The sequence below is a fragment of the Chinchilla lanigera genome, unplaced genomic scaffold, assembly GCF_000276665.1.
Source record: "Chinchilla lanigera isolate Chin_1 unplaced genomic scaffold, ChiLan1.0 scaffold00067, whole genome shotgun sequence".
Classification (NCBI taxonomy): Eukaryota; Metazoa; Chordata; class Mammalia; order Rodentia; family Chinchillidae; genus Chinchilla; species Chinchilla lanigera.
Genome location: NW_004955468.1, coordinates 10,522,486 through 10,548,149, shown reverse-complemented (window position 1 = coordinate 10,548,149; position 25,664 = coordinate 10,522,486). Strand labels below are relative to the sequence as shown.

The window sequence follows — 25,664 nt, the reverse complement described above, 5'->3', positions numbered from 1 at the left end:
TCAGACACTGGAGAATCTGTCAGTTTCAAGAGAGTGGACTAAGTCTTACTCAAGAGAGTAAGACTAAATTTCAAGTCAGCTGCAGTCAGAATAACAGCCAGAGAGCTATGAGAGTAACTCTTACTGAGACTCCCTCCTGGCTGTAGTAACTGAAGCCTTGAAGAACTCATCTGTTTCAATATATCAAACCTTTATCCTGAACATTTTCTGTGAACTTCAACATTTTTTCTTTGCTCTAAAATCTGTGGCCCTTATCTACTTAAAAAATGTAATAAGAACAGAACATATGATTTACCCACTTAAGTTTTAAGAGTATAATACTGTATTACTATAATTTATACAGTATTGCATAAAGGTATAAGTTTGCATACCAGATCTCCAGAACTTAGTAAATTTTCATAATGGACAATTTTCATGCATTAAAGGACAATTCCCTATTTTTCTCTATACCAGTCCATGACAATCACCACTCTACTCTCTGTTTTTGTGAGTTTGACTTTTTCTATTTACTTTAAGAGTGTTATAATTTGTCCTTCATTTCACTTCGTATAACTTCCTAAATGTTTACCCATGCTGTCCCAAATGGCATGATTTATTTTTCAAAGATTGTATAGTATCCATTGTTTTTATATACCACATTTTGTTTATCTCTTCATTCATAATGTATGTTTTAGTTGCTTTTATATCTTGGCTATTGTAAATAGTGCTGTAATAAATATTGGACTTCGTACAACCTCTCTCCTTTTCCTTTCTTTTTTTTAAAAAAACAGGGTCTCTCTATGTAGTTTAGGATAGCCTTGAACTCATTAAGTAGCCCAGGCCAGCCCCCAACACACAGCTAACATCCTGCCCTTGCTTCCCAAGTGCTGGGATGATAGGAATGAACCACCATGCCCAGCTCTTAGAATGCACCTCTGTGAGATCCTGATTTCAATTCTTTTGGATACACACCCAAAGGTGGTATTGCTGGATCATCTCATAGTTTTATTTTTAATCTTCAGTAACCTCATACTGTTTTCCATGATGGCTGCACAATTTTACATTCCCACCAACAATGTACAAGCATTCTAATTTATCCACATTCTTGGCAATATTCATTATCTCTTTTGTTCTTTCTAGAGTAGCCATTCTAACAGAGGTGACATGTTTCATTGTAGTTTTTCATTTACATTACCCTAATAATAATTTTAGTATCTTTTCATATATCTGTTGCTTATATGTATATCTTCTTTAAAGGAATCTCTATTTAAGCTCTTTGTTCATTTTTAAATTTAGTTTTGTAGTTAGTGTTCTGTTTGTTATTGATGTGGAGCAACTCTTTGTACATTTTGCATAAGATATCATCAGCCTTATTTTTGTACAAGAAAGTCTCTGAAAGCCAAAGTATCATTCTACTGTTATTTGACTTATAAGTATTCACATAAAGAATCAAATCCAGTGCCAATAGGACCATCATACCATTCTATAATTCATTTATCAATATTTCTGGTTTCTTTCCCTGTATTCCAGGATCATCACCTCACCAATACTATGCAACATATAATTAATATTGTGAGAAAAATTACAGTACAGTTTAATCAGTAGGCCTGATCCTCATGAAAAAAAGTGTCTCTTCAATATATGATGTTGGAAAAATTCCATATAATCATAAAAAAGAATGAAATTAGACGTTTATCTTACATACCTCAAAATCAAGTCAAATTGGACTAAATACTAAACTGTGAGGCATGAAACTGTAAAACTCCTAGAAAAAAATTACATTGGTCAGTGCAATTATTTTGGGGGTATATGAATGAAAGCATAAGCAGTAAGAGCAAATGGAATCAAGTTTGGCATAGATAGCTCCAGTGCTTTGTAGGAAGGATTGAAATTATACTATTATTGTCTTCTTTCTTATTTCACTTTAATAATTTAGTAAGTAACTTTGCCTTTGAGAGCAATTTCTGCCTCTTCTCTTTTTCCCCACCAAAATAATATATGCAATAGTATGACTTTTACACCATATAGTAAGAATAAGTCCCATTTTCAAATGGTTTGTGATGTCATTAGCTTATCCAATGAGGTAGCCTAATTTTTGTTTCATGAAATGCAAAACAAACATAATCATATATCTCAAATTTTGCTTCTGCTATTTGAATGATTACAAGTACAGATAAATCATATTTTTAAAAATCTGACCCATGAGTCCAGAAATAAAATATTTTCCTGGTTTTAGTCTTTAAAAAAAATGACCCTACAGCAAATGCTGGGTAGTTTGTTGACTTGAAGGCTGTTATAAATTTGCAGTTAGATCTTGGTGAAGTTGTTGAGCTCTGTGTCCTAGAAAAAGAACCGTGAGTAACCTGAGTTCTTGCACTTCTGCACTGCAAAGAGTCAAGAGGATGAGCAACGTGTAGTTCCTCCTCATAATGATTCTCAGACATTATAGCATGTAAAGTCAAATAAGGTACAAAACATAATCTTAGCATAACTGTTTGTCTCACATCTGCAACTAGTTTTTCTTCCTACTTTTTGGTCTGAAAACTTTGCATCCACTTTTTTTTTTTTTTTTTTCTGAAGTCCTCTTGAACAGATGAGTGCAATAGCCTCCCCCCAAAGTGCTGAGTCATCTTGTGTCTGTGAAAGTCAGCAGCTGCCTCAGCTGAATGTGGTGCATGCAGATAAAGTTGATTGTCTGTGGTTGGCGGGATAATTCTAAAACCTTTTTTTGTGGTCTTTACCAAATTCATGTTCCTGATAGTCTTTTTTAAATTCAATGACAGAATTCCATATGAATTCTCGCTCTCTGTCTCTCGTAGATACACTTCATTTGACAAGTTCTAGAGCTTAAGGAAAAATAGAACAATCTACAAAGGAAACTGTGAGTACCAAATTCAATTCTCTTCAGTACAATTTGTCACTGATAGTATTAGGAAAACTGTCTAATTTGAAATGTCTATACTATGTTTACAGTGTCATTAAACACTGTTATTTGATTTTTAAGAAGCAGAGGATTATCGTTCTCCTTTTGTATGTTTAAATTTAAACACTAACCTAGCATTTATGTCTATATAACTACCAAAACTTAGGAGTGACGTAAGTTAATTCACATATAGAACAAGTAGGTAACTTGGAACAAAATAAATTTGCTAAAGATTTGAGTCTCTATGGAATGATTTAATGTGATAGCCCAGCCACAGTAGTAAATGCTGCCCTCAGAGAAACAATAGAGCAAAAACAAACAAACAAACAAACAAACAAACAAAACAGTGAAATTCAAATTCTGTAGTGAGAGGTAGGGAGAAAATAAACCAGGGAAACAGTGCTCAAATCATCATGAATGAAATGGACCTTTGAAAATTTTGCTGAGCACTGTCACACACAGGTTGGACTCCTCTAAAGAGAGGGTTTTTTCTTTTTGTTATTTGACAATATAAGGCTTTTAAAAACGATTACTGAAATATTAATAATTTCAAATTTGTTAAGTCAGTAGAAAACATGCTAAATTTAGATATGCAATATTTTCGGATAAAGTAAACACAAATATTAATGGTGTATTAGCCATATTTCTAAGTATAAATTTTTTGAATTTTTTTGTATAATTCATTAAGTTACTTACAAGGCCACTTCTAAGTACTTGTTAAATTAAGTTCAGGATGATCAGCACTTCTCAAATGTTTTTGAACATTTCAATACCATAGCATTACATGTCTTTTTGATCTACCTGAAATTCTAAATTCCTAATTAAAACTTTTGTATCATGAGTTCAGTTGTATTTTTTCTGTAGAACAATAAATGTTGACACACATTTACTGAGAAAATTTTCCAAATGATTAATAGCTGTTTGTCTAAGTAGTTGCTATATATGGTTAAATTTACAGAAATATACGTAGCCCTTCTACCAATAAACATTTAAAGGATTAAAGACATGTAAACATAGATTTACATAAGTAAATGCCTTACAATATTGAGAAGTAGCAGTAGATAGAAGCTTTTTAATTTTATATTTGTTTTAAAATTTAAAAAGAATTTCAACTGATGCATAATACTTATACATATTTATGAGGTGCAGTGTAATATTTCAAAGTACACAGAGGCTTTTAAAACTTGCAGATTATGGAGAGCAGTGGGCCAAAGGTTTTGGAGACTGCGGAAGAAATCCAGCAGAGGCGTCAGGAAGTGTTGGATCGGTACCAGAGGTTCAAGGAACGTGTTGCGGAGCGGGGTCAGAAGCTTGAGGAATCCTACCACTACCAAGTTTTCAGGCGAGATGTAGATGACCTGGAGAAGTGGATCTTGGAGAAGATCAAGATTGTGGAGGATAAGAGCTATAAAGAAACACCTACCATAGAGGTCAGTGCCAGACACTTCCTGAGCCCAGACCCAAAACTCTAATAAGAGAAACAGATTTGTCTTTATTTTAATGAGGGCAGATCGGTGAGAATAAAATATCAATCTACTTAGAAAAAAAAATCCCCAGACAAAACAAAGTAAATAGGTGGAGTATGACTTTCAGGGTGGAATTAAGAGAAATCTAAAGGTGTATTTCCTTTTTAAACATGGAAGAGTGAGATTGAGACAAGAAAATTTAAAGAAAAAAAGTGATAGTTGAAACATTCAATTCTTTGTTATAAAACATTATATGAAAAATACTTTCTTGTAAAGAAAATGTATAGCTGGTTAAATACAAAAGAATGAAAGATTAGGCTGTTAGGGCTGTTAATTTTTTTTCTAAATGACACTTCAACTTTTTTTTTTCTTTCTTTTTTTTTTTTTTTTTTCTGGTACTGGGAATTGAACTCACAACCTTGCACTTGCCAGGCAGGCACTGTGCTGCTGAGCTAAATCCCCAGTCCTACATCTTCAACTTTTGAAACCAGCATTTTATTTGCAAAGAAAACTCTAGATTCCATAATAGCCTGAAATAATTTGAAATTAACAAATTCATGATAAAAGAATAAGTAAATGTTTAAAGACTCTCTAACATATCATGTGATTTTGATGTTGTCTGACATTAATGACTAACTAGGAGTAAAGAATTATCAAAGCTTTAAAAGCAAGTAGTCTCCATTCTCTTCAGAACCAGGGATTATGCTATGTTTTTCCTAAGCTGCTATTAGTCGCTCTTATTAATTTCAACTGAAAGCTCCTAGGAGGAGAAGTTTGTTTTAAAATTCTACAAATGCTTATGGACCTCATATCATAGCATGTGGCACTGTCATCATCAGAAGAAAGGGGTACACAGGCTAAAAGGGTAATTGATATTAGGCAGTGAGCATCTGGAACAAGATCAAAGTCATGAATCTCAAATGAATTAATTCATACCTGACAAGAGAGAGCTCATTATTCTTGTGTACAACTCTATTATTAAAGCTACCATCTTCCTCATTGCATTCTATGTTCAAAAGAACTCAGCTACTCCTGTTTGCTAAAAAAAGAACACTATGAGTAACATACTTTTTTATTCACATAGGAATCTATGAGCCCTTTTACATAAGAGGGTATTTACTGAAAATTTTTCAAAGGCTAGGGCCACAAGAAAGACTCTTTCTGGCCTTTGACAATGAGTCTGGGGCACTTTGACAACGTGTTCAGTGGCTCTGCCTACAGTGTCCATGGCCTTAGGATATGACTGTTTCAAATGTGGTGATAGATTGATTAAATCCAGGTTGGGGAGCCCGTAGTTCTGCCTAAAAGTAACAGGAGAAAAACAAGATCCACTTTTGGTCCAGAGACACTAGACTTCATTAGCTATAAACTCTGCTTTTCTATGCCTCAGGAACCTACTTACCCTAAGGAAAAGCCAGAAGCAGACACAGAGGTCCCTCCTGAAGTGATAGAGTACAAGAACACCCTTGTTGCTGAATCTCAATTGGTCTATCAAGATATTAAGGTAAATGTATGATAAAGGTCACCAGGGTATGCTTGTAATTACTCTTTTTGTTATCAGAATTTTAACTGATTATATCAAACACAAACTTTGCTACAACTAGCTTAGAAAATGGGTTCCTGACTAGTGTTTTACACGGTTGAGGCAGAAGAAATTATGGGGTATCCTGTTGCTCACTGGAGTTGGATAAAGAACTGAGGCATAGAAGATATCATTAGATAGTAGTACATGTCTACTTATGCCACTGTAGAATAATTTATGTTAAGTTCAGCCTCCTTAAACCTGCTCCACATTTCTAAGTTGAATTTAGATTTTCTAAGTGTCTTTTTTAATGATTTCTTTTGACCTCAGTCTCCTTGTCTCTCTAAATCAGTAAATATATTGATATTCTCCCCTATGAGCCTTTCTTGCATATTTTCCCTTTGTCTTTTAAAGCTCTTTTTTTAGTATATGACACCCTTTGACCACCATTCTACTTATCTAAGCTCTTCCCCTTTTGGAAAAAATTTCTAAAACATGTGCCTTTAGAAAATCTTTCTTGAATACCTATAATGTAATGATAAGCACTACTCAAGCAGCGCTTACGCCCTGTTGTCCATTACTAATGTACCAGCTATTTCTGACTACAGTCATGCACTTTCCAAATGTGTGTACTGACCCAGTGAATTCAGAACCTCTTTGTATGAGTGAAAGTTTACACTTCTGATAGTTTTAATTTATGACAACATTGGGACTGGTGTTTCTATCTATAGTGGGAAAATTCTTTTTCATTTTACCGTCAGCAAAATATGATCATGAAACACAGACTATATCAGAAAAAATTTAGAAAGAATTCCTAGCAAAAAAATCTCAAAAGTTGTTCACTTATGTAAAATAAATATAATTTTAGGTTGTTCAGTTTGTGTGTAACGAATCCCCAGCATAATTAAAATTTTTGAGAAATATTTAAAACATTTTCTGTATCTTGGAATCACTTGGACTATATCAGACAGCATCATGGCAGGGTTTGGAGTTAAACATGGTATATGCTACTTTGAAAAGCAAATAATTGAAAGCTGTGTTCTTGAGAATATGACACAGATAGTAACTCCAGCTTTACAAGATGTGTTATACACTAGCCTGGCATTTGAAACCTTCTATATAGTTTCTCTCTATATATATAGTTCCAAGAATATTCTTACTGGTTTGATGCCCCAGATTTCCACTAACTAAAAAAATTATAACTTTATACTTTCTGACAAAGAGTTCAAGCTAACTCTCTTACATCTGTGTTCATATTCAGCACAGGGTATAGCTGGTCAGCACTAAGGGAATGAAAGATTAGACTGTCTATTGGGGATAATAATTCTATCTCTAAATAGCATATCATTGAGGTTTTTATCTTGCACATTTTATTTTCAGGGAATTCCTTCTAGATAACATTCTATGGCAACTTAATTTAATTTTAAAATTTTTTAAAAGTTTAAATTTTTATTAGCACACCTTTGGAGTATATATTAATTACATTAATTGTGAGGAGTTGGTACATACACACAGTACAGTTTAATTTGTTTTTCATCCCTTCCTCTCCCTCTATCCTCTTTACATGCTTTGGTCCCCTTCCTTTTTAATTAATTTGAAACAATTTTAAATGAAGTGAAGCTATCAACAAAATTGTGACTAAAAGTTTACAGGATCTCAGACATATCACATGATTTCAGTATTTCATTATATTAAGAATGGAATCATGCTAAAAAAGTATCAATGTCTTCAAAGCAATTGTGCTCCACTTCATTCAGAGATGCAGATTTTGTTAGGTTTTACTCAGAATGATTGTTCTTGACTCCTGTTAATTTCAGTTGAAAGCTCCCAGAAGTTTGGTGGAAACTTAACCTCATATGAGAGCATCTAGCATAGTCATCTTCAGAAGAAAAGGGTGTACAAGTTGCAGAATTGATAGATATTGGTCAGGGAGCACCTAGGGCAAGATTAAAGTAATGTATCTCCAGTGGATCAATTTACACACGACAAGAACAGAGCCCAGGATTATAGCCATTATTATAACTACTATCTTTGTCATTATTTTCTACTTTGAATACAACTCAGTTATTCCTCTTTATGTTTCATACTTCATTCCAATGGGAGTAATACCATCTAAAATGTTAGCATATTATTAAAATAATAGCAGAATTAAAATCCTCAAAGCAATTGGGGACAGGAAAAGACCTCTCTGTGGCCCTTGGGACCCTTTGGCAATCTATGTTCAGTAGTTCTCCGTAGAGTGATCATTGCTTCTAGGATATGGCTATTGTAGGTATTGCCATAGATTATTGTTTAATCTACATTTTGGAGCATGTGGTTCTGCCTAAAAGTAAAAGGAGGACCATGTAGTCCACTTTATGTTCCAGAGACAGAGTGCTTCATTGTCATGATTTCTGATTTCTAAACTTTAGGGGAAACATCAAAAGCATGAAGGCTTTGAAGGAGAAGTACAAGCAAAATCCCATGCCCTTCCTGAACTGGAAGAAATCAGGGAAGCCCGATTAGCTGAAGATAATTTTGCCCATGAAGATACCAAGGTAAATGTGTAGTGGGGATCTCAAAGAGAAGTTTCTGTTTGTTGGTTATAGTCTGAGCTTCAATTGATTACACCTGATATAAGCCTTGATATAATCGACTTAGGATAAGGATTCCTGCCTCTTGTGTTCTACTGTCATTGGAGGCAGGAGAAGTTACGGGATCTCATCGTGTTCAGTGGGATGGGGAAAATATTTGGAATGGGAAACATGTCATTGGATGATATTTCACTTTTCCTTATGCCGTTTGGGGTAATTTGGCTCAAGATGAAGTTCATTTCAACCTGCTTTCTATTTCTTAGTTGAATCAGCTTTTCCAAGTGTTTTCCTCTAATTGTTTACCTTTACTTCACTACGCCTGTATCTGTCTCTTCAAATATGCTATGCTCTCCCATTTGAATCTTCTCTAAATTTTTCTCATTTTTCTATGAAGTGTCTTTCTTTTCACACACCACATCCTATAACTATGTATCTTTCTGAACTCTCTTTTCCACTGATTTCAAATAATCCTTAAAATCTTCTGTCTTCAGAAATCTGCTCTGAACACAGAAATCTAAAGACAACCACCATCTGAATAGCATTTACTGCTCTCTTACCCAGTATTAGTACCTAAGCTATTCTCTTACTTAGCTCATGCAGTCTTTCAAATATATGTAGTTATAGAGTGAATTCATGATCCTTTTGTGTGACTGAGCTTTTTACTTTACATACTTTTATGTTGTCAAACACATTTCCTTTACATTTTTTAAAATTTGGGCTGGCGTTTTTTATATAGAGTAAAAATTTTTTCCCGTCCTACTCTCAGCAAAATATATCCAAACAATAGAGGCTTTAATGAGAAAATAATTTTGAGAAACAAATTATAAAAAGAAAATCTCCAAATTTACTTGTTTATATAAAATATAAATAATTTTGCATTCTTGAGTCCTGTGTAATTCACCTCGTACATTCATTAAAACATTTGAAAAATTTTTAAAACACACCTCCCATCTGTCAGCATAAATAGGATGGTATTAAAGAGCATCATGGGAGGTTCAGAGAGAAACGTGGTCCACATGCTACCTTGAACAACACAGCAGTTGAAAAACCTAACATTGTTGAACACACAATACAGTTGGTAACTTTACTTTTATAAGATATGTAATAAATGCTGTTTGAGCTAATCTGACAGCCAAAACTCTATATAGAGTCTTCAACTATATACTCCCCAATATTCTTACTTTTTTGGTGCCACAGATTGCTAACACATCAGCAAAGTTTAGCTTTTATACTTGCTGTTACCATGGCTACTTTTGCACTTAGAACACTCACTGCCTCACACCTACCTGCCTTCCTGTTCCTTAAGACTCTCTGTGTGCGAAGTCTTCTGTGCATCCCTCCTCTTATCCCTGTTACTGCTTGTAGTTATCTATCCTCTATTTCCTCAGAACATTTTGACAAACGTTTCTCTAATGGAAGATCATATTTGTTTCAGTGTGACAAACAACTGCATACATATCCAATTTTTAAATTATGCATAAATGTTGGGAAAAAGAATTTTTAATCCAGGTTTTTGTTTGTTTGGGGATTTTTTTTTTTTATGGTGCTGGTGATTGAACTCAGGATGCTGTGCATGCTACACAAGTACTCTACCACTGAGCTACATCCCCAGGACTAACCTAGGTGTTTTCCTGCAGAAGTCTCTGAGTCTGTATTTCCTCCATAGCCTCTGTGCCTCAGTACTTATGTTCTCTTCCCTAAAGACCCATCTGGAACAACTACGTGAACTGTGGGACCTGCTGCAGGAGCTCACCAAGGAGAAGAGTGCCTGGCTACTGCAGACCCTGAAGTTCTATCAGTACTTCCTGGAGTGTGGTGACATCTTAGAATGGATCAAAGAGAAGGTATAGGACAGCGTGCAGATAGGACCGCCCATCCCTCTGACCCAGCATCTACATAGCAATTCACTGCAAACTATTTACAAAGAAGCCAGAATATCTGTTTCTGGATGTCATTCCTTGGAACAAGAGGAATTTTGGTAAAGAATCAAGGGTATTCTGGAGAGTAAATTGTAGGGGATGTGTAAACCTGTGATCTGAATATGGAGAAGACAAGACTTAGGCAATGATCTTGCCTTAGAATATTGTCTAGGCTCATCCCCTTTACACCTTTCACAATCTTTAATTCGTCTCCCAGGTTTCTGCTCATTTTCAGGGCCTGATTGAAGATATTTCCAGCTCTTTCCCTATTCTCTGGTCCTTTATTACCTAAAGACATAAAAGGATTTATTTATTTATTTTTCTTTTTCAACATCACTGGTCATTTGAGAGGTACAAATTAATACAACACTGAGATTCACCCTAGAAGGAATGGCTATTTTCAATACATCAATAACAAATGCTGGTGGGGCTGTGGGAAAAAAAGCACTCTTCTCCACTGTTGGTGGAAATGTAAATTGGTGAAACCACTGTGGAAATCAGTGTAGAGATTCCTCAAAAAACTGGGACTAGAAGTCCCATTTGACTTAGCTAGCAAGGCTTTTTTTTTTTTTTTCTTTCCTTTCCTTTTTTTTTTTTTTTTTTTTTTTGCAATTCATATCTTTAAAAGGGTACTAGAGTAGAACCAGGATGAATTGCTTCCTCATCTCCCAAAACATGAAACAGCCCCCCATATTTCTACCTGAGTTACCCACAGATTACAAGCTTGGGTTTTGGACTTTTGCCTTGCTGGAATTCCTTAGCATTTCTGGTGACTGCAAAATTTTGTGTCTACAGAAATCTATAGTGACATCTACAGAGCTGGGTGAGGCCTGGGAGCGCACAGAATTTTTGCATAAGAAGTTTGAAGAGTTCCAGGAGGAACTTTCAGCTCGAAAGAGTAGAGTGGATGGAGTGAACAAATATGCCGATGAATGTGCTGAGGTGAGGCGCGGCAGAAGAGCCATGCCAGGGAAAGGGTTCTCTGCTGAATAGCTGGTGGGATATGAGGGAAATGAGACACTGTGAGAAAACAGCAGGATGCATGTTCCTGGTGTTATATGCTCTAGGAAGTCTCTTCTTTCCACTGCAACCACTTTTGTCAGTCCACAGAAATGGAGGTATGAGTGTGTGTGTGTGTGTGTGTGAGTGAGTGTGTGTGTGTGTGTGCAGGAATTAAATCCACTAGAAACAATCTTCTGTACCAGGTAGTAGATTTATTACTCATGTTTATGGGTACATTCTGTTTCTTTGTGAAAAGAAACAAAAATAAAAATACTAGGTAATGTAAAATAATGTTTGTTCATCTATCTGCCTTGCTATACACACATAATGTCTTTATACATTATTATCTTAGGGGTTGCAAAGGGGCAGAGGCAGATTTACATCATTTATTTAGGGAAATACTTATAAAATTTGGCAAACTCTGAGCAGACAAAGACTCAAAGTGGGTAAAAATGATCCTAACATATAAAAGAAACCTGCATTAGTAGGTCTGTCCAGTGCTATGGGCAGAGTATAAACTCTGGTAGATTGGTGCTCTAGGTTTTGATTAAGTGGATCAAGTAAGCTGGAGAACAGGGTGATGGTGAAAGTCAGTGTCTTATTACAGTGGCCACTCTCCACTTCTGACCAAATATGAACCATGTAAAGTGTGGAAATAATTTCTGATGTAACTTTATCTTTGTATAAATTCACTGTTGATAACTTTCCCCAGGAGAACCATCCTGATCTGCTCGTAATAAAGTTAGAGCGGGATGAGGTCAATGCTGCCTGGGAGGATCTCTGTAATCTGGCTCTCCAAAGAAGGGAAGCTTTGTCCAGTGCTGCAGACCTACAGCGATTCAAAAGGTAAATTATGGCCACCTTCAGATAACATCATGTTTACTTGTCTTGACTCTGTCTTAATCACTTACCATATTGCTGGGACAAAATACCTGACCCTTGCAACTTAAAGGAGAAGCTTATTTTGCTCCTGGTTACAATCAATGATCAGCTGGTTTCAAGGCTGAAATAGCACGGCAGAGGGACATGGTGGCAGAAAGCTCCTCATATCAGGGCAGCCAAGGAAGCACAGAGCATAAGGAGGAGCTGGGAGGGAGACAAACCCTTCCCGGTTGTTTGCTGTGACCCAGCTCTTCCAATCCCACCTCCTAATAGCACACTGGATGCCAGATAGATCCACTGATGAGTATAGCACCCCTATGAAGCAATCACATTCCAAACACGTGAGACTTTGGGGGCCATTATAAACCTAAACCCTAACACCTTGTTTTACTCCTGTTTGCAACTGATGGCCAACTTCAAATCCATGTGCATCAAGCATTTGCCTTTGAATAAGCAAGAAATTTAAGAAAACTGAGAACCACTCACTAGTCAATTATAGGAGGTTGGATCCCAAAGCAAAAATAAAAATAGCACTGATGTATTAGTGATAGAAGTTCTGTAGAGAGAGAATAATGATTAAGACTTAGATGAGGAGGAGTTAGGGGAAAAGGCCTTCACGAATAGCTGACTCAGATATGGGAAGTATCTCTGAGAGCTCAACCATCAGGAGGCCAAGGTCCCTAATATCTCAGTGGAAACAACTTCGAAGTAGGAACTTTTAAATTTACTTTTGCTGGTCTGTAGGAAGGCAGGGAGCTTGCCACCTGGATGAACTAGATTGATCCTTGCTGTTTGGTCTGTTGTTCTGTATGTCTTGCAATACTACCGTTCATTCTGCTGGAGCTTATGTTCATGTCTGGTAGGGATGTGACCGAAGCCATCCAGTGGATCAAAGAGAAGGAGCCTCTTCTCATCTCTGAGGACTATGGCAAAGATCTTGTTAGTTCTGAGGCCCTGTTTCACAGCCACAAGGGACTGGAGAGGAACCTTGCAGTCATGGAGGACAAGGTAAGCCACTTTGGAGGAACAGCTGGCCTCTGAAGTTAAAAAAAAAGGAAGAAAAACTATTTAGTGATCATCTTGCCTTGGCCTAACACCGATATAAACAGAGGAAACAATAACTTCACTTTGGATGAAGGAGAAATTCTGTGGGACTTGAATGTATTTCCTCACTGTAGTTCATACTTCTTAACAGATATTGTGAAGTTCCTATTTTTATTCAAATTGTTTTTAATTAAAATATACATATTCTCTATGTTTATATACTGTACGTTTTGTGTTATATTTCACAACTTAAGAAGAAAAGAAAACAATACCTCCAAGATCAGTCTATAATCTCTCAGTGGCCACAGTCTTTCCTTTGACTACATTTTTTCTTATTGAAAATGAATCTTGTTTATTTTATTTTCTTCACTCTGTAGATCAGGAAAACATTTTCTTCTTCTTTTACAATAAACTCTGACAGACATGGTAAATCTGCCATCAGGCTCTCTTCTAAATCTGAAAAACCCTAGTTCCTGTGTCTAAAGGACCAGAAACAACTATTCTGGAACTCAGCACAAACCCGTATCTTTAAGTACACTCACCCATTATCCACTTCTCAACTTTAGCCATAATTTAGAACAATTATTACTGAGTGTCCTCAGAAGAGCCAGCCACAGAAAGATCCAAATGTGCTGTTCTCTAACTGGAGGCTGTCTCTGTGGGCAGTTTCCCCAGGATTCTACCGTGCTTCATTCAAGCTGTAACAGGTGGAAAGTCACCATATCTGTATTTTGTCACAAGAGCCCTGCTTTGAAGGGCTTTGAAGAATTGTTCCTGAAAAGGTCTGGTATTACTAAAATTTTCAAAACCTTTCCGATGCCCACTGTACTCTTTATGGATAAAGAGGAATTATGAGGGAGAGACTTAAATCAAGGCCTTACTTCTGACACTAGCTGAATGATTTTGACCAAAGAAGCACTCTACCACTGTTGACATACAAAAGGAGAATAAAAACGGTTTCTACCTTGATATTATTAAATAAATAATATAAAATAAGCAAATGCATGTAAAGTGCTGAACAAAATGACAGATATAATGTACTCAATAAATTGTTATTAATTTTATAATAATTATATTAAGATATTGGATTATATTATATCAATATAATGGTTTATTATATTAATATTATATTAATTATGTTAATATAATGGAATATTATATTATTATATAATACATATTAAATTATAATATAGTAATTACAATATATTAATTATATAATTAATTATATACTGATCAATTAATATATTAATTATATAATTAATATAATTAATTGTAATATATTATGATTATAAATATTTATTATATATAATAAATATTATAGAAAATACATATTTAATTATATAATTAGCTATTTAATTATAATATATTAATTATAATATATTATATTATAAATACATATAATATATCATTATATGTAATATATATTATATTATAATGCAATGGATATTATACTATATTAATATAAGGGATATATTATATTAATATAATGGATTAACATATTAATAAAATATGTCAATAAAAAGGTATTTATCAATTATTATTCATATGACTGTTTTATATGAACTATGTCAGAAATCAGCGTGCTTGGGTTGTCTATTAGATTTCTGTTCTATCCCAAAGGTAAAGGAGCTATGTGCCAAAGCAGACAAGTTGATGATCTCCCATCCTTCGGATGAACCTCAGATCAAACAAATGAAAGAAGATCTGTTCTCCAACTGGGAGCACATTCGTACCTTGGCTACTACCAGATATGCAAAGCTGCAGGCTTCTTACGGGTAGGAAATTTCTCCCCCTTATTGTTCTTTTTACCTCTACTGAGCCCACACAAGATATCCAAAGCCAAAGAGTACAAGCAATGACGAAGATATGGGCTCGGCTCTACTGCTTCCTCTGTAGAGAAAAATGTAGTTTTAATTTTTTAAGGAAAATTTGCTAGCCGTGTAAAACTCAGCAGTCCACCTGTACTCATTCATATCCTCCTGTTTTCTCATTTCTAGGATATTAGACAGTAGCCTATAAAGCTGGAAAACTCCTGGTTCTGACTAAGCAGCTAAACCAAAATTTTTTTAAAAAGAAAAATATTAAAATAACTCCAGAATTATCTCCTGATTATGGGTTAAAAGCTTAAAAATGTGTGATAATCAGGTATCATTTTAGCAGTTAATTCTTCTGGTTAGGAACTCTGGTCAGTGAGTTCAGCAGAAAACAGTGTTTGTCTTATTATTAGAATTTAAAACCAAGTGTCAAACATTTGTTTTGAATAGGTAAGCATTTTTAGAAGTTCTTGTTTGTTATTTCTTTTAAATTAATTTATGTTTTTTAGTGGGGGTACCAGGAATCAAACTCAGGACCTCGCACTTGCCAGGCAGGTGCTGTGCCTCTGAGCTATATCCCAGGCCCTCTAATTTTTTATTAATAGAATTAGATGTAAGCTAGGATACTAAGAAATCCTAACCCTAATTCTAGCCCTTCTTTCCACAATGTGCTTTCTGTTACTTACATAACATATATTTATTTATTTGCTGCCTTGTGAATATTTTACTCCATTTCAAGTATCTCTGGGTAGACAAGACCTTGTTATGGTAGAACTTGAGCATCCATGAACAGAATGGTGTGTCACAGTGATGTGCCTACCCTGATGTGAAAGACTTGCAGCCTGCACTGGGAAAAGAACTCTGACTGTTAGTACCAGGAAGTACATCAGGGGAAAGGAAGGGCTCAGATTAATGTGTGGAGCACCTCATATATCTAAGTTCAGCTCACCTCTAACTCTTTGTTCAAATCTGTTTTTCCTCTTCTGCCCTTTACCTGAAATTTTTCCACAGGTACTTTCGGTTCTTATCAGACTATGATGAGCTCTCAGGTTGGATGAATGAGAAGACGGCTCTGATCAATGCTGATCAGCTGCCAACAGACGTGTCTGGTGGGGAAGTCCTACTAGACAGACATCAGCAGCATAAGGTAGCAAGCATCGGCCTTCCCAGGAGGAGGAAGGAGATGGGTAGGAGTGAGGGAGGATGTGTGAAGAGTGCCAGGTTTCTTGCTGTATTTGAAATATTTTTTCTGTTGGCCACAGCACGAGATTGACTCTTATGATGACCGATTTAAATCTGCTGAGGAGATTGGCCAAGAACTACTGGATGGCAAGCATGAAGCCTCTGATGAAATTCAGGAAAAGGTAACCCAGTTTAACAGGACTTGTGAAATTTGTGTTAAATATCTGGCATTCATCTAATCATCCAATAATACTGTAACCTCAGAACAGGAAGGGGATGGAAGTCATCTAAACGCATTGCAGATGTGGACCCCATTTTCCTCCTGCTTCCTTTCATATATGCTTTAGCTAAACTGAGGAATCACGAACAAGTGCTTGCTCATCTTTGAGACTTTATGTCATCCACCCTCTGACTTCCTTCTAATTTGAAATGTCCATACCATTTTGCTTTGCTGTGTATGCTGCTTTGACACATTCCCATGCTCATCTTCTGACTGTAAATTCCATGAACTCTGTCTTATTAATAATCTCTAGGTCCCTCATAAATGTCTGGAACAGTACATGGAGCATGGCTGACATCTATACTTTTTCTTCTCACCTTTTAACAATGCTAAGCTGATTTTTTATGTGTGTGTTTCTCAAATTCTAAACACTCAGACTTCCACTGAGTAAGGAAATCCTAACCTCCTGGATCACAGAAGCCCTGCCCGAACCCCCTGACTCAGAGAGGTTTTGCTCTATTCACAGCATCCGGGCACTCTTTGGAAGGATAACAGTAAGATTTTCATCTGCTTTTCATCTCACTGGATTCTAAACACAGCCTTCAGCTTTGTGTGATGGATGAAGTTCAAATAGCCACATTTTTAACTTCTCTATTATTCTGTGGCAACATTATAATATGGATGTTTTTCATTGTCAAAACACTAAGTCTCTGAAAATTTAGCTATCATCATCATCATAATTATTATTCCAGTACTCTGAGAATTTGTGTTGCTTTTTTGATAGAGTTAACAGGAACCGCTATCATAAGCTGGAACTTCTTGGACAAGTACATGTTCAGAAACAAAGATTTCTTTTCTGTGTGTAAGAACATTTTTTTCCACTTTTCTTGATGGCTGTTCTCAGGATAAAATCCTAACTTCTTAGTCTGACTTTTTAAGGGCTCCATGAACTTAAAATATCTACCCATTTTAAGACTTTTTTTTTTTTTTTCTGGAGCATATTGTGTAATCTAACAATTACTTGGTATCCCAATAACACCATTTGCTCATGGTAATATGTTCTCCTAAAAGCCTGATATTCCTCCCTCTTTAAATTTGTTTGGTATGAAACTTCTTATAGCTTTCAATGTTTTTACTCCCAGTTCTTCCCACTTGAATTAACCTTGGCCTCCCTCTTTACATACACAAAGCATGTTATGTCTCTTTTATGGGTCTCTTTTTTTAATTTTAAAGATAAAAAAAAGAAAATGTATTAACAAAAACACATACACTTAAAAAATAATATAAAAACAATACCAGCAATACAAAATTTCAGACAAGGTAATAGGAAATTAACAATGGTTGCTGTATTACATATTTCTATCTTTAAATTGTATATTTAGATAAACAAACATAGACATGTAGTATTTTTGCTATACTAAAACTATGTGCCTACATGTTGGAACCATAGAAGCAAAGCATTATTTCCTGTTCATTTTCCTGTCTTTCAAAAGGCTTTGGTTTTGTTTTTTGTTTTTTTGTTTTCTTTAACTAATGCTCAGTAAATATAGGATCCAATAAATTAACTAAATGTCCTCTTTCCAAAGATGACAACGCTTGCCAACAACTGGGCCACCCTGCTGGAGCTGTGGGACAAGCGTCAGCATCAGTACAAACAATGTTTGGACTTTCACCTCTTCTGCCGAGACAGTGAGCAAGTGGACAGCTGGATGAGTAGACAGGAGGTAACAGAGGGGTCTGTGCAGACTTCAGAGAGCTCTTCTCCCATCTCTCATTTACTCTCCCAATCAGTCTTTGAGCTAAAGATTATGCTGGGAGTTGGGGAATGATTCAGGACAAAAACAAAAGATGATAGCCTGGGCTGGGGATGTAGCTCAGGGGCATAAGCACTTGCCTGGCAATCCTGAGGTCATGAGTTCGATTCCCCGTAACAAAAAAAAAAAAAAAGAAAAAGAAAAGATACCCTTCTCTGTAAGGCTCCTATTATTATCTCATGGGCAAAGACAGGAAGGGTACTTAAATACATAGCAACAGGATTATTCCGCAACTGAACATGAGGCAAATGGATGTCAAACTGGTAAAGGGTCAAGAAGAAAAAGAATGTGATGAGTCAGGCAGGGTTCATTAGAGAGGATTTCTTGGAGGAGGTGTTGGTTCTCTTGAGGCATTTCCGAGAATTCAAAATACTACTTAGATTGATTGAGTTTCATGCAGGTAAATCTATAGCTACAGGTGAGAAAATCATGTTAGAATACTGGGAAGGTCTGAAGTTTGTGTTATTTGAGGTTAATTTCTGCACAGTATTTTAATGTATGCTAATTCCTACCTTGCTCTACAGCTCTCTTGCCTACATCCTTTAGTCCTTGTCTCAGTTTTATTCCAAAAGAAATGTTTCTTAGCAATGCAGGCATCTAGGATGTGTCTTTCTGTCTTCTGCAGGCTTTCCTGGAAAATGAGGACTTGGGAAACTCAGTGGGGAGTGTAGAAGCCCTGATTCAGAAGCACGATGACTTTGAGGAAGCCTTTACTGCCCAGGAAGAGAAAATTATAGTAAGAAATAGGCTCCAGTGGGTTGGAGCATGTGTATATTGCTTCTTGTGTATATTACTTCATCCAATACATCCCTAGGTAGAATCATTATTATAACTATTTGACATAGCATCAGGGTTATTCTTGATAAAGTTCCACCTATGTTTTATTGTTGATATTTCCTTGTAGCTTTCAATAGTTCTTTGACTTAATTTTATAAACACATAAATGCTTTGAAAGCCAAAATTTAATAAAGATTGATCTTTAGAAAAAATATACAGAAAAGTAATCGTACCCATTTTTATCAACACATTTCTCTTTCTCCAAAGCATATTTAGAAAGTTTTTCAAAATGGCAGGGCATTCCTACTTCTGAGGAGGTCCAGGCTGTGTTGTATTTTTTCCAAAATATAAATAAAATTATTAGTTTCATAATTAATAAATACTTGAAACATATTTTGGCTTTTCCTTTCTAGTAATATCTTAATATAGTTTTTTTCTTATAATGTCTAGATATCTAAATAATATCTATTCTGTTCCCTTATGGTATTCATTCATTTACAATGTCTTCATCTTTGTGTTTCTCATCTAATGCTATTAACAGAATTTTCTTTTTCTGTCAACTTGAGTTACCACTTCCTAGAAAATTGAACAACATATAAGCAGGATTTAAAGAAATTTGAGGAAGACTCCATGTGTCTTTGTGTTTTAGGATGATGCTGACTTTAAGTGCGCACACACACACACACACACACACACACACACATACACAAACCCCATCACCATCACAATCACCAATATAAAAAATGACAAATTACACATCTTTCCTTTCCATCAATGGGGTGCATAATATGGTCTTTTATTAAGCCATATGCTTATTCTGTTTATTCTCATTTGTGAATGCTAACACTGTGATTATTTTATAGTGTTATTTATATTAGATTATCTTTCTATTTCAATCAATCCATTCCAAGGTGTCACAATTTAGGAAATTTATGAGCAAATACAAGTAAAAATACTTCTCTTTAATTTCTGACTCATCTCCCTAAGAGATGTAGATGCAGCCCTATCTATTTGTCTGTCTACCTATCTACCCATCTATCTATGCATTTATCTATCTATCTATCTATCTATCTATTTATCTATTATCTATCCATCTATATAATACATAAATAAGAGAGAGATGCTGGATAGACTGACCACTGAACATGAGTGTCACTGATACTGCTTCCTCTTAAAAGATTTAAGAGTAGATAAAATATTCATCTTATAGTGACACGTAAATGTATTAAAAAATATTGTGGCTTAGATAAGGTAAGTAACATACCTAAGGCACATATTTTCAACACAGTGGATAAAAGCTCATAACTGGGACCTAAATCTTTGAGCCTGAAACTTGTCATCTTCCCATATTGCTATGCTTTATTTTTAAATAGCTACTCAAACTCTGACACTTAATCAGCTGTCACTGGAGGAACATTCTAATTGTTATTTTTTTAGACCTTAGATGAGACTGCCACCAGACTGATTGACAATGACCATTATGATTCGGAGAACATTGCTACTATCCGTGATGGGGTATGTCCAAGGCCCAGAGTCTGTACCTGCCTGCCTGTGCACTGAGATCAGACAGTGTTGGGAGCATAGGCCAGGGTGGGCAGTGAGTCTCACGTATCCATGTTTAGTTCTGCTGACAGCGAATTTTCTCATGGTTTTGCAGCTATTGGCTCGGCGAGATGCTCTACGTGAAAGGGCTCACACTAGAGGGAAACTGCTGTCAGATTCCCTGTCTTTGCAACATCTATATCAGGACTCAGACTACCTAAAAAACTGGATTAACAAGAAAAAAAAGTTGGCAGATGATGAAGACTACAAGGTAGGCATACTTCCAGGTCCTGCATATACTCCCTGGGGCGGTCTTCATTTCCTATTGATGAGACACAATATCTGACACCCAACACTTGAAGAGGAGTTTATTTTGGCTCATGCTTTAGTCCACAGACAGCTGGCTTCAGGCAGAAATTGCATTGTGGAAGTCATGGCATAAGGAAGCTGCTCAATGAATTCTATGAAACTAGGTAGCATGTGTTTGCATTCTCTGCAACAGTTACATTTCCAGCGAATGGATGATCTGTGTACTAAAAGAGGAATACAAAATAATTTTCATCTCTCATGATAGCTCTGATTGATTGTTAGAGCTTGCGTGGGGTGTTACATTCAAGATGTTCCTCAGGACACATCCAGATCTGGTAGAAATAAATGCTGGATTGATTCACTAATATTCCACATATGTAGAAGAAGGGATTAGTCATATGAGTTTCCCAAGCATTTGGCAAAGATTCTACTCCCTTGTATCCTCTTCTTAGTACAGTTAGACGTATAGTGAGAATAAGCTTTTGTCCTCAAAAATTTTGCCTCTCATTCTCCACTTAATTGTTTTTGTTTGTTGTCATCTTAGGATACACAGAACTTGAAAAGTCGGGTTCAGAAGCAGGAAGACTTTAAAAAGGAATTGGACACTAATGAGATCATGCTTAAGAACCTTGAAAAACTTGCCCAGGAGATGGTAGATGATGGCCACTATGCTTCTGAGGATGCGACAGCCCGTGTCAATGAGGTTGTAGGTCTCTGGAAGGAGCTGCTTGAGGCAATAGCACAAAAAGGTTAGATCCACAAATTTTGACGATGAAATAACTCCTAATTTTCAAACCTACCACCATCATTTTACCACTGTCACTTTACCTGGTGACCTGTGTGAGAAGGGATGCCACCATTTCCTTCCCTGTGTCTTTCTTCTGTTGGTCAGTGTTTTAAAACCCAACCTAAATTGATTACACAATATAGCAACAAAACTTTTCTTCTTGTAGAAATTACTTTTTGTTTTCTTCATTATTCTCCTATTTTATTTATTTATTTCTTTTTTTGGGTGCTGGGAATCGAACTCAGGACCTTGCACTTGCCAGGCAGGCATTTATGCCACTGAGCTACATCTCTGGCCCTCTCTTTTTTATTTTACTGAACAAGTATTCATGAATCATGAATTCTACATTATTAATTAGATTACATACTTTGGTTCTATAAGGCTGACCTAGTATGAATAAGTCATAAGTAAAGACATTAAAATGGACATCAAGAAATTAGATGTCTGATTGTGAATTGATAGGAAAGCACTCAAAGGTAAAGGGTAACTGGGATATGGGAAAAGAGAAGGGAAAGAAGGAGAAAGTTTGTATGCATGTATATGCAGGATAGTTAACATGGCTGTTCTACTGTCTTGTATTTCTTTGCTGAAAGAAACTGTCAATGAGTTCTTGGTTGATCAGCTTTGCATGTCTATATCTGTTTTCATGAGAAACCACTTTGAAAATATCAATATGTAATACAACAAGCATTGTTAATTCCCTACCACTTTGTTTGTAACTCCATACTGTCTGTATTGTTCCTTTGCTGTTTTGTAAAATGTTGACTGTCTCTTAATATTTTCCTCCTTTTATTTTTAAAATAAAAAAAAAAAGAAATTAGATGTCTGGCAGGGGATATAGCTCAGTGGCATAAGCACATGCCTGGTAAGTGCAAGGTCCTGAGTTCGATTCTTGGTACCAAAAAAAAAACAAAGAAAGAAATTAGATGTGAAAATATTATTTTTGTTACATATGATATGCCATAGTATTTAATTCTCCCTCTCCTCTCTATCCATGTACATGTTTTTTGTACTGGAGATTGAACACAGGGCCTTTACACTGAGCTACATTTTCAGCCATTTTTTTATTTCTTATTTTAAGACTGAATATCACCAAGTAGCTAAAATGCACTAAGTAGCTTGGCTCAAACTTGCAATCTTCCTGTCTCAGCTTCATAGAGTGCTGGGATTATAGGCATGTGCCACCGTGTGTAGCTAGTATTACCTTCTTTAAGATTCTGATTGCTTGTTGCTTTTCCACTCATATAAAAGTTTTCAGGCTGTGCTGTAAACTCTTAAAAATTCCATATGTATGATTGAATAACCCTACTCATCTTTTGCTTCACTTTTAACTTTGAAAAGTTAATGATTTGTTGGAAATCAGCATGAACAATTAGTTTTCTCTGTCAGCACCCTGCTTGTCAGGAATATCATGTGTAGATATAGCTCTGCTCTGGTTACAGAAGAGATGTGTCATCTTGATAACTTGGGATGTTATCCTAATTTTTGTGTTTTGTGGGGGAGGGTAAATTCAACGTGGTCACAACACTCTCAATGATATTCCCCCCATCAGAATGTGAAGTGATTGCTTTTCAGCCATAAAGCAAATAATTGCTACAAGCTCATAGAATAAAGAATTTAGTCCAACATAGTGTAAATAATTGAGACATTTCATGGAAAAGAAAATACTTGTCCATGGTTTGAGATGAACAGACACTAAGAGGAAGGAGAGTGAAGTTCAAAGAAACTTTAAATTTCCAAATGAATCAACCCAACATTTTATACTTCACCTGGAAAGTATGATGTTTGAGTCTGAATCCTTTTCAAAGAATGGTCTGAGTTGGAAGTCACAAATGACACATGAAAATACCTAACATGGTTAAAATCAGACACAACAAAACTATATTTCCTCAGGGAATATAATTTACTGTTTTTCGTTGTTTTGAGAACATTGCAATATTTAAAGCTAAATGCGAAAAAAATTTCCAAATTTAAAATGAGTCCTTGTGTGTGACAAGGAGACAATTATCCTATTTTTCTCTTCAAAATATCAAAAGATTCTGTTGCTCATTCAGCTGAGGAAAGGTACATCTGTCTTATCCCTAATGTGTTTTCCCAGGGACCCAGTTGCAGGAAGCGAATCAGCAACTGATATTCGAAAATACTGCGGAAGACCTGAAGCGCTGGCTGGATGAGGTGCAGAGTCAGGTCACCTCCGAGGACTACGGGAAAGGCCTGGCTGACGTGCAGAATCTGCTCAGGAAACATGGCCTCTTGGAGTCGGCTGTGGTTGCTCGTCAGGTTTGTTGTTAACTCTTTGGCCGACTGCAGGCAATTGGCTACCTGTTCTGAGGACATCCAGAGCAACTTCTTACTACTTAAAGAATGACAGCAAAGAATCAAATGTCAGCTTCCTCCTCCCAATTTTGACTCTGTCTAGTCATTCTCCCCAATGACTTTCATCAGAACTCTTGATGTGAGACATTATTGACTCTTCTAAACATGAATACTGTTTTCTTCCTCCAGAAACCCAGGGTTTTTTTAAACCAGTTTTTACTATTGCATATTATATAAAATAATGGGTTTCATTTCAGCAAATTTCTACATGCATATAACATACTTCAGTCATCTCCACCTCTTCCATCATCCCTTTTGCCACTTATTTTACAGACACTTCACCACTTACTAGTTAGTTACATGATCTTTGATAGATTATTTCATCTTCATTTGCTACAATATCATCACCTATAAAATAGGAGGAGTGAATGACATCGTTTCTGCCACTTTGAGTCCATCATTCACAGTCTGAAAATTTAGTCAGTGCCATCAAAGCTTTTTAGTTAAAAAAAAAAAATAGTGAGCCTGGGGATTTAGCTCAGTGGCACAGCACCTGCCTAGCAGGTGTGAGGTCATGAGTTCGATTCTTGGTACCAGAAAAATAAATAAATAAAAAATTTTGTAAAAAAATAAAGTTCCCAGAGATAAAATGATCTTTCCAAAGTCACACAGAAATCAACAACAGGGCTGGGAATGTGATCTATATTTCTAAGTTCTTAGCTTCTGGATTATTGTTCCCAATATCCCTCCAGGCTGCTACTTAAAATAAACTTATCCAGCAAGTTTCCATAGCATGGATATTGAGAGTTTGGGGAGAATTCTGTGGAAATGCACTTCCAGGTGACTTTATTTCTTATTCCAAGAAATTTGGGTTTATTTAAAATTGATTCCACTGTTTCCTAGATCTGCATTTTTAAAATGCATTTTAAAAAATGTCTGATCTTTAGTTACTTGGAATTAAATGGGAAATACAGAATAACCTACAGAAGCAGAAAAGGAAACCCCTGCTATGTAGCATTAAGAATGCCTCAGTGAGGCCTAAAATAAAAGATTAAAGAGGTACATAGAAAGAGAGTTTGGAGCAGATTCTTTATTAAAAAAGGAAGATGTAATTTTTTAAAACTTTCTTTTAAAAAAGTTTTTGTTTTTTGACACTTAAGAAATAGGTGTGTATAACCCCATCTGGGAAAATTAGAGCAGCTAATCACCAAGACTTGGTGCTCCTACAAGGTATAAAGACTAAAAAATGCTGCTTACAAAATAAACTATATATACATATATTTTTTTCCTTTCCTTCTTTCTTTTCTCCTTTCCATCCATCCCAGTTGTTCTTTCCTATTGAGAAGTTTTTTGTTCCCTTTCACAATATCTATTGTACCTTTCAGATTTTATTTATACTTTCTGGTTCTTATAATAGACAATACAGTGTTTATACATGAAGGCCTGACTAATTTCTACTGGTGTATTGAAAGGAAAAGTTAAAGTTTAATTGTTTGATCAAACTTGCATCCCTATATCTGGTACTGTGAGCAACTCTTTTGAAGATAACCATAAGTAATAATACAACAACCACTGTTCATTTCCCATCCTCTT

At 35.7% G+C, this 25,664-nt stretch overlaps 1 protein-coding gene across 1 annotated transcript in view; it reads left to right on the top strand.

Moving 5' to 3' along the window:
• The first annotated feature begins 2,747 nt into the window (after nucleotides 1-2,747).
• Nucleotides 2,748-25,664, top strand: part of Spta1 (spectrin, alpha, erythrocytic 1) — a 72,802-nt gene continuing 49,885 nt past the window's right edge. Inside the window, exons 1-17 of the mRNA XM_013522277.1 lie at nucleotides 2,748-2,860; nucleotides 4,093-4,332; nucleotides 5,759-5,872; nucleotides 8,302-8,427; nucleotides 10,167-10,307; nucleotides 11,178-11,324; nucleotides 12,097-12,230; nucleotides 13,130-13,274; nucleotides 14,931-15,085; nucleotides 16,136-16,271; nucleotides 16,387-16,488; nucleotides 18,113-18,250; nucleotides 18,966-19,076; nucleotides 20,555-20,632; nucleotides 20,775-20,930; nucleotides 21,513-21,717; nucleotides 23,854-24,035. Coding sequence (XP_013377731.1) covers nucleotides 4,096-4,332; nucleotides 5,759-5,872; nucleotides 8,302-8,427; nucleotides 10,167-10,307; nucleotides 11,178-11,324; nucleotides 12,097-12,230; nucleotides 13,130-13,274; nucleotides 14,931-15,085; nucleotides 16,136-16,271; nucleotides 16,387-16,488; nucleotides 18,113-18,250; nucleotides 18,966-19,076; nucleotides 20,555-20,632; nucleotides 20,775-20,930; nucleotides 21,513-21,717; nucleotides 23,854-24,035 — 2,307 coding nt within the window. The 5' untranslated portion in view covers nucleotides 2,748-2,860; nucleotides 4,093-4,095. The remainder of the gene's footprint in view (nucleotides 2,861-4,092; nucleotides 4,333-5,758; nucleotides 5,873-8,301; nucleotides 8,428-10,166; nucleotides 10,308-11,177; nucleotides 11,325-12,096; nucleotides 12,231-13,129; nucleotides 13,275-14,930; nucleotides 15,086-16,135; nucleotides 16,272-16,386; nucleotides 16,489-18,112; nucleotides 18,251-18,965; nucleotides 19,077-20,554; nucleotides 20,633-20,774; nucleotides 20,931-21,512; nucleotides 21,718-23,853; nucleotides 24,036-25,664) is intronic.